Source organism: Eleutherodactylus coqui, chromosome 1 (assembly GCF_035609145.1).
Source record: "Eleutherodactylus coqui strain aEleCoq1 chromosome 1, aEleCoq1.hap1, whole genome shotgun sequence".
In the NCBI taxonomy this organism is placed as follows: Eukaryota; Metazoa; Chordata; class Amphibia; order Anura; family Eleutherodactylidae; genus Eleutherodactylus; species Eleutherodactylus coqui.
The window spans coordinates 71311060-71319770 of NC_089837.1; the positions used below are offsets into that span (position 1 = coordinate 71311060).

At 41.5% G+C, this 8711-nt stretch overlaps 1 protein-coding gene across 1 annotated transcript; it reads right to left on the bottom strand.

The window, feature by feature from the left end:
* Positions 1-3338: 3338 nt before the first annotated feature.
* Positions 3339-8499, bottom strand: LRATD1 (LRAT domain containing 1). The gene is made up of 2 exons (XM_066597093.1): positions 8320-8499; positions 3339-4576 (listed from the first exon to the last, which is right to left on the bottom strand). Exon 2 carries the CDS (start codon positions 4535-4537, stop codon positions 3716-3718), a length of 822 nt encoding a protein of 273 aa, XP_066453190.1. The 5' UTR covers positions 4538-4576; positions 8320-8499; the 3' UTR covers positions 3339-3715.
* Positions 8500-8711: the final 212 nt, after the last annotated feature.

The window sequence follows — 8711 nt, forward strand, 5'->3', positions numbered from 1 at the left end:
ACTTTTTCCCGAAATCTTTACATATTTTGATAAATTGCTAAGAAAATAAAAAACACACATATTTAGTATCATACAGCCATTAAAAACACATATCTAAAAGGCAAGTGTTGCTTTACACATAATTAGAGACATAACAAGGCCCCCACCTATAATGCTTCATTTATAGTAGTGGTCTCCTCTAATAGGAGAGTATATTTAATTAAGGTCTCTTACACATGGATATAGGCATTTGTATGCTTGTTCAGATGGCCCGGGCCGGGCGCATATATGCTAAGCCAGCAATGCCATCTGGAAGGAGGGGATGGGGGCGGGAGTTAGTGTGCTAAGCTCCTGACCCCTCTCCGCCCCTTGTCAGCAGCCAGCAATGGGAGGGGGCAGGGAGGGAGCTTAACAACTAGCTCCCGCCCCGCCCCCTCCCTTTGCAAACAGTTGGCAAGGGGTGGAGAGAAGGGGGAAGGAGTTTAGCTGTCATGCACCTAAACCCCCTACCACCTCCCTTCTCCGGCAGCTGTCATAGGCTCCCATAGGAGTCTATGGAGAGGCCGACGTATTCTGGCTGGGAAATATAATTCCAGAATTATTTTTCCTGCCCGGCGTAAAAGCGCTATTTTGGCTGTCCGGGCGCTTTTACGTGGTGGAAAAATCACCCATCTGATCTGATGCATTGGAATCCAATGCATCAGATGGTAGCGTATATTGGCTGACTTTTTAAGTCTCGCCTACGTGGCTTGTACTGTAAATGCTCTGGGTTTTTAACATTTGCGGCCTTAGTGAAGTCACCCTAAGACCCGAGCTCATCTGTATCCACTATCATTATGCACTTAGTCCTAGAAACTATTGGAACTATATAGAAAGGGGGAAAAAAGAATTCCATTAGTTTTCTTCTAATAAATAAAATCATACTATAAAAAGACAATTAAATACATTTATGTACAAATGAATTTATGTAAAATGTACAATATATGCAGCAACAGTTCGGGAGCATGTTTTCTTAGAATTCTGCATTATGCTATCCCTCTGTTATTCCTCATGGAAATATATGAATAAGTTGACAACTAAATGTGTCATTCTGGTTGGAAGAGGGTTGTGACCTTCACACGCCCATACTATCCAATGAGTACCTTTACACAGGGGTATTATCACCTGTATAGTCCCTGGAAACAGAGAATTTAGGCGATGATAGTCCCGTGTACATGTGGCAGCCGACCGAGTAAGAAATTGCTTATTTGTTGGAGTTGCTTGGTTTTCAGCTTACTTAAAAACCAATTGGCCTGTGTAAATGGGCAGTCAGTGAACAACTGCCTGTTTACAGTGAATGGAGGCAGGCGGTTGGAAGTGATCTCCGGCGCACTGCGGCTCCAGTCTGTGAGCGACTATCACTTCTGTGTGAAAGCACATGGATGATAGTCTGTGGGACAGCTGTCGACGCTTAAAGGGACCTTAACCCTCTCCAATCCACTGTCTGACGTCTAAGGACATTATGATTTAAGGCTGTACAGCTCCGATGTTGGAAGATGTCTGTTGGGGTTCTCTTACTTGATACTGCCAGCCTCTCTGCTGTCGGAGCCTATCCAATGTGTCACCTCATGCAGTACTGGCTTTAGCCAGCATATAGCGCTGTTGTATAACAGCAAAAAAAGAGTAAGCCCCCAAGGAAAACCAGAATACAAATTGGATTGGAAAGGGTTAAAAGCGGCCACACATGAGAGTAAGCTCATATACGCTCACTATCGTAGGACATATATGTGTTATGCGTGGCACACGATTGTGGGTTATTGCGCCCAGATCGGTGCATTTTAATGTACTTTATTACGCTGCCAGGATTGCTCACATCGGCGCTGGAGTAGGCCGAACCACCTACTTAGTAGGCATGACAGCCTACTGGTAAGCAGGTCAGCTGACTCGGTAGGCGGGTTAGCTGACTTGAAATCCCATCCCCAATGCTTTACTGTAGAATACTGGGGAAAATTTACAGCATTTCTACCCCATGTAAACATGTGCTAAATATTGAGAAAATTACAATCTAATGTTTAAAATTGCAAACTAATATACTATAAAACTACAATTTTTCTATTGAGGAATAGTCTTCACAAACTTAAAGATAGGAATGTGGCAATAAAACAAAATACATCCTGTAGATTTGACAAAAAGGTTATGTCATTTGACTATGTTCTAGCCAAGACACAATGCTAAATGTCATATGTACAAATCCATTAATGTCCTTTAATGCAGTATAGGAGGCAAGTATTCCCCACAACCCTTACACACGTAAAGGATCAATAACAATAGCAGCCATAGCAAACACTGCCGGTCCATTTCCACTTAGTGATGAAATACAATTTAGTGGTTACTATGAATGATAAGGGAAAAAGAAAAACACTCATGATTCACAATGGAGACCACAATAACCATAGGCTTTTGCTGCCCTAATCAAGACCATCATGATGGTGTAGGGCCATATTTTACATTTTAATATGGGTTCCTTTGATCACTTGTAGGGTTGAGCATACTTTCAGCCAAAATTTCAGTTCAACTAGTTCACCGACTCAGTTCAAACTGAATCAAAAGTTAACCAAACCCCGAAAACTGGTGTAGAACACTGTCTAAAAGACATAAAAGCCCTGTGTAGCACAAAGTGTCATACAGGACTTTTTTGGCTCTTAGACAGTGTTATACACCAGTATTTAGGACTACTGTTGAGAGAACCAAACCAGTAGAACCTGTTACGGATTGAACTTTGCTAAGAACTCCATTAGGCTTAATACTAAACTGAACTTTTAGCCAAGTTCAACCCAGAATTGGGTTCTGCTGGTTTGGTTTACTCAACACTAATTACTAATTGCATCCATGCTGCTATTAGTTTGTTATTGGGGCTTCATCATCCAACCAACAGACATCGTAGAAAGTCCTACAGAAATAAAGGGCCTTTGTGTTCTTACTACCAATATTCCACCATGAAAGATTTTCCTGTTTGCTGATGATTTATCATGTTGTGGCAATGATGTGGAGTGAAATCGAACACCTTGCACATAACACCTTACATGGAAAAAAAACTGGGAAGATACTGCCAATTACACTTTCCAAAAACATCTAATATACTGTAAACAGATGCATGATTATCACACAGTCTCTAACGTAAACCCCATAAAGTTGTATTTAAGATGAAAAACTAGAGGTATAGATCTGCTCCCTTTATAATAAAGCTTTGGAGTAATGCTTTATCTAGGAATATACCCAAAATAGAACACAAAGTGTTAACAGCTAAAAATAACCACCGCTGGAAGGAAATTGAAACTGATTGATTAGAGAAGACAGAAACAGTAAAGAGTGACACTAAATATGCAAATAGAGAAATTCAATTTATTGGCCTCTGTGGTTAAACAGTCATGGAGTAAAGCCATGAAAATAAAAATTTCAATTTGAAATTTTATTTAGCATGTCGCTAAATGCTTAATAAGACATCAACACTACAGCCAACATACTCAGGATTCGTTGTTGCTTTTTTTTGTTTTGTTTTTAAATACGTGGTGATAACCATGTTGTAAAAGCCAAAAAAATAAATCGTGGCTATGGTGTAATGCTGGTTTTAGGAATGTTGACATGATCCTCAAAAAGGTGTCCAAAAAGGTGCAGCCTCATTTGGCAAATCATGAAATGGGGGTTCCATCCCAGTTCCCATCATTGTCTCTCCACCATGGAGAGGTTTTACATGTCCTTATTCCTTGTTCTCCATCATGGAGAGTTCCTTGATGACTCTTAGTTTCCCACTAGCGTCCAAATTACGTTTCTCACGTATAAGTTCCTCCAAACTGTGAAATCTCATGGTATGAATGTTGTTTTCTTCCAGGTGGAGCTTCAAAAAATATTGAAGGTTACCAGAATGGACCTCCCCACCAGCTTTGAATTCTCTGTTGCCAAACCTACACCAGGCTGCAAAGCTTTCAGAGTTAGTCCAGCAGATCTCCTCACTTCTCAAGCCAAGGTGTCCACATGCGTTTTGGAGGACCAGCTCGGCGGTCAGGGGTCTATATCGATACCAACTACTCACCACCCTGCCCATACACCCTCCGCCTACCTCAAACACATTGTCTTTGCGGATCTCCCCACGGTGCAAGTGAATAATTTGTCCCTGCCCAATGTAAACTGCCCAGTGAGGTGATGGGGGAAGAGTATGGTCTGCGTTGGGGCAAATAAAGATCAATTCCAGGAGATCCCCTGGTTTGCAAAAGGTCAACAAGCCTTGCATAGGATAGACACTGAGGTCCTGGCTGCCCCTGAGCTTGGAGAAGATGCATTCCTGGCAACTAAAGGCAGAAAACTCAATCTCATTGAGTAGAATATGCCCCTCACACTCGCTGGGACTGGGGTCCCTCACAGTGTATCGCTCAGATTGCCCTCTATCGTCCAGGTCCTCCTCCTCATCAGAGAAAAAGTATGCCACCCCAACTCGTAACTCGTCCTTTTCTATCCCAGAAGGGTCTCCCGTTGGCAGCTCACTGTAATTCAGGTGGGTGATGCGATCCAGTTGATTTCCCATCAATGACAGGACGAGGCAAAGTCAGTGGGAGCGCCAGTTCTGCAAGGAAAATAATACTATTAGTATCCCATTGTGTGAAAGAATTGGTAAAAATCTAACAAATAAGAGCAAGATGATGTTAATCAATCACACATATCAGATGACAGTCAAGAAAGATCAGACTATTCAAGCATTAATGACCAAACTCTCCACATAACCAGACCTTAAAAAGGGTTATCCAATTATGAACTACTGATAACCTATCGCCAGGACAGGTCATCAACCACAGATTGATGGTGGTCCGTCGCCCAGAACCCCGCCAATCAGCCGTTTACGAGGCTACTGTGCACTGAGATGATTTCTGCAGGAAGTAGAAAGCTCTGTATCTAGTGTAAATGGCCTGGCTTGGTATTACAGGAAAAATTTCCATTGAAATGGATGGAAACTTGTCCTGCAATACCAAGCCAGGCCACTGCAGTGGGAATAGAGCTGTCTCTACTTTATACAGAAATCATCTCAATGCACAAACGCAGTGGCCTGGCAAACAGTTGATCGAAGGGGATCCCTCTAGACACATCCCTGCTAGTTCTACTGTTGATGGCCCATCCTGAGTATAGGCCATCATTAGTTCACAACTGAAACTCTCATAAGCAACGTGTAGTGCTAGATATCCTAAGATATCCTATCTCAGGTAAACACTGAAATCACCTTCTCTTTTATCAACCAACCCTTCAACACAAGAAATATATCATTAGTTCACTGCCAAAGCAAGAACTTTCCTATACAACTCTCATTACTACAGACACGTTGATGGGTAGGGATCGGGTACTAGGATCCCCCATTCTAGTGATCAGTAGAGGTGCCAGCAGTTAGACCATCATCATGCTAACATTTATCCTTCTGACAATAGTTAGTAACTCTTAGTAGCTAGAATATCCCTGTAAACTAGACATGGGGGAATTTATAATTGTAGTTGGCCACATTTGTTTACATAAATTGAGCTAGTTTCCATCACTTTAGTAAGTTTGGCACATTTATGAAGCATTTTGTGCCAGTTTTAGAGCAACTTGTACTTTTACCGCCATTTTTGTAGCCCCAAGCGCCATTGTGGGTGTGGTTAGAGCAGTATAAGTTTTTCTGATAAGTCTATGAATTGGGACTTTTTACAAAGTTGCAAATGTTGATGTAGTTTTACTCTAGGGAAAGAGTGGCGTAAAATGATTGCTCTACTTTTCCCACAGATGACACTTGAGACAAAATTTACCATCATTGTGCTCCTTCGATAAATTTGTCACAAGTATTGTCAGATCCAAAATTAGACATCTGGGGTTATTAAAGCAAATTATAAAATTCCCTTGTAAAGGTTTACATTGGACAACGACGCATGACCTTTCATTTGTCCGTCAGTATGTCCTACATATATGACCAAGTAATCATAGATTGTCAAATGCAACAGGTAAAAAAAAGGAAAAATAATAGATCTCATTGACCAAATAGCTGCCAATTGTACCATAAACATCAAATTACAGAATGGCCGACTATGTCTACAAGGCCTACTTCACATGGGAATGTAGGTGCATTTCTGCTCATATTAGAGATGCACATCTTGACAAAACCAAAAGTCTAATCACCTAAACTAGGAAACTATTGGTTTGTTTGATCATTCCTGGGATGGAATTTACTACTGTCATATGGATGCAGAAATGTTCCCACGCTAAGCTTCTGCGAAATTGGCCTAAAAACCTGATGCTACAGATCACAATTGCAATAAATTGTTGACTGACAACCTGTAAGTAAGGATGAAGCCAATTAAAGGTTGTGAAAAGGGGCAAAAAAATGGAAATTGACCATTTTGGATAATGTTTACTGTCTGTCTATGGCCAACTTTATAGTGATGCCACATTGAGGCCCATAGACATGCATTCAATTGTGTGCAGCTCCATGCAGAAGTAATGTGGGATTATAACAGTCACAGTTTTGCTAAAATTTGATCACAATGTTGCAACCAAACCACTCCAGAACATACAATATCAGTTGGATCCTGCCATATTCTTAAGCATCACATGCTGCCACGCAGCTGAGTTACAAACGACCGAGGTCACCATGTAGTCCTACCCTAATATACAAGTCATAGACTTCACACAATGATATCTGCACAAGCTAATAGATGCATAACATACTGTCTGTAAGCACAATGGACATTTTAGATCACTAGGTGCCTCATGTCTCAATGCAGTTCTTTACGCACCTTCAAATGTTAGATGTTATTTGATAAGCCCCCAAATGAGGGCAGCATGATACAGGGGGAACACAACATTGCATTGTTCAGTACTGTGGAATACGTTCAATGTGTTGAGATGAGCAAGGAAAAAGAACAATATTGCAAAAATGGAACAGATTTCATAGTAATAGAAAGATTCAAGTGTCAATATATACACCAAAAATGATCCCTAAGGCATCTATGTATATATAATATATGCATTATATTAGGTGCTTACTTAGTTATACATCAATGATATTGGTTATTGCTAGAATCCAAGCCAGGCTGCAAAAATAGCATGCAATATACGGCACATGTGTGATATATCATATACAAGAAGGGGAATGGTAGAAGTCATGCAGTGGTTATTGGTTAAAATGAGCCTTCATAGACTATAATGAACATGGATCCATTTAACACATCTCAGGTTTATAACATATGTCAACTAGGACAGTCCTATATTGCCTGACTGACAAGAGAAGAAGAAAAGGTCTGTGCTACATTGTAACCATCCTCCTCTTAGTCATTGTGTGCACCATCTTCAATGCAGGCTCCTAGGAGTCTATGTTGTATAGAAGGACAACTACTTAAGTTACGTTGGGTTTGTAGTCTTCCAGACCTGGAGAAGAAAGAGGGAGGAACTGCAAAGACATAGCTCCAAGCAGTGCTAGCAGTCGCTGTCCTTTACTCCAGTCTGACTTTGTTGCCCCCTGTTGTGCTGGTTCTATTTGGGGCTGCCCCTAGGCACTGTGTGAATGCATCCCAGCAGGTGTATGCTGCACTCTGTTGTATAATGAGATGGTTAATAAGATCAAACAGCAGGGACTAGATCCTAGAAAGGCGATGAGAGTCTCTGTGGCCACCTACATAAATGCCTAGTTTGCCTATATGGTAAATGCAACTCAATTCCCACCCCCCTTCTGCCTAGTATCCGTGATCTACCTAGTTACAAGACTGAGCTGGCCCTAGGGGGATACTGCACCCTCGCTGCCGTTTGTTCAGATCACTGCACTACAACTTTCCCTATAGGGCAATGCTATATGTATCCTGGTGACAATCAAAGGCATCTAGTGCCATCCATAGGCACGCTGTGCATACACCAGGTATCAATCAGGCCACTATGAACACCAACATAGGCATCCTTTCAATTGACATTGCATAGGCAAAATGCATAGGGGCTGCAAACCCTTTACTAACAAATCCAGTGAAAGGTTACTATGTACATCCTTCATGCAATCTATTTACCAATACACAATAGTTATTATAAGCAATCAATTCTTGGAGCAGATGCATCCCCATCACCCCTGGGAACGAATTACCCTGTATAGGTGAAATGTTGCAAATCAAAGTTATATAGTTGCAATAAAGAATGCAAAGTCCTTAGAAATGTATCAGCACTGTATAAAATAAGAAAGGTGACAATCTCTGTACAGCACTGCAGAATATGTTGGTGCTATATAAGCAATGGGAAATAAATAAATGTGATCAAAAGACCTTGCAGGGCTGCAAACGCAAACTCATACAGAAGGAAATCCAATCTTACCTTTGTGGATCTGTCTGCAGCGGAGGATATATAAAACTCCTATAGATTCCTTTTCCTCTCCATGGGCTGCAGCAGAGGTGTAGGGAATAATCCCCCTGGCCACTTCTCCGCCAGCTTTTTTTCCTTTACCAGAGCTGAGCTTCACCTGCGACAAGAAGCAGCTACTGGGCTTGCAGCCCTTGTGAGTGCAACTACAATGGGCTATGACTTTTCAGTGTACGCCCAGCAAGGTTCTCATTGGCTTTCAAGTGCAAGGAGGTGTTGTATGATGCTTGTGAACAATGCCCCTGCCTCTTCGCTGTCAGTCACAGAGTAAGAAGGAAGGGCATCTTGTAAATCTCCCCACCTTGCTTTGATCTGTAGTTTGTCATGGGTAGCGCAGCTAGGGATTA

Excerpts from the sequence above, each read along its gene's own strand:
- LRATD1 (XM_066597093.1), bottom strand. The coding sequence starts at position 4,537 with ATGGGAAATCAACTGGATCGCATCACCCACCTGAATTACAGTGAGCTG.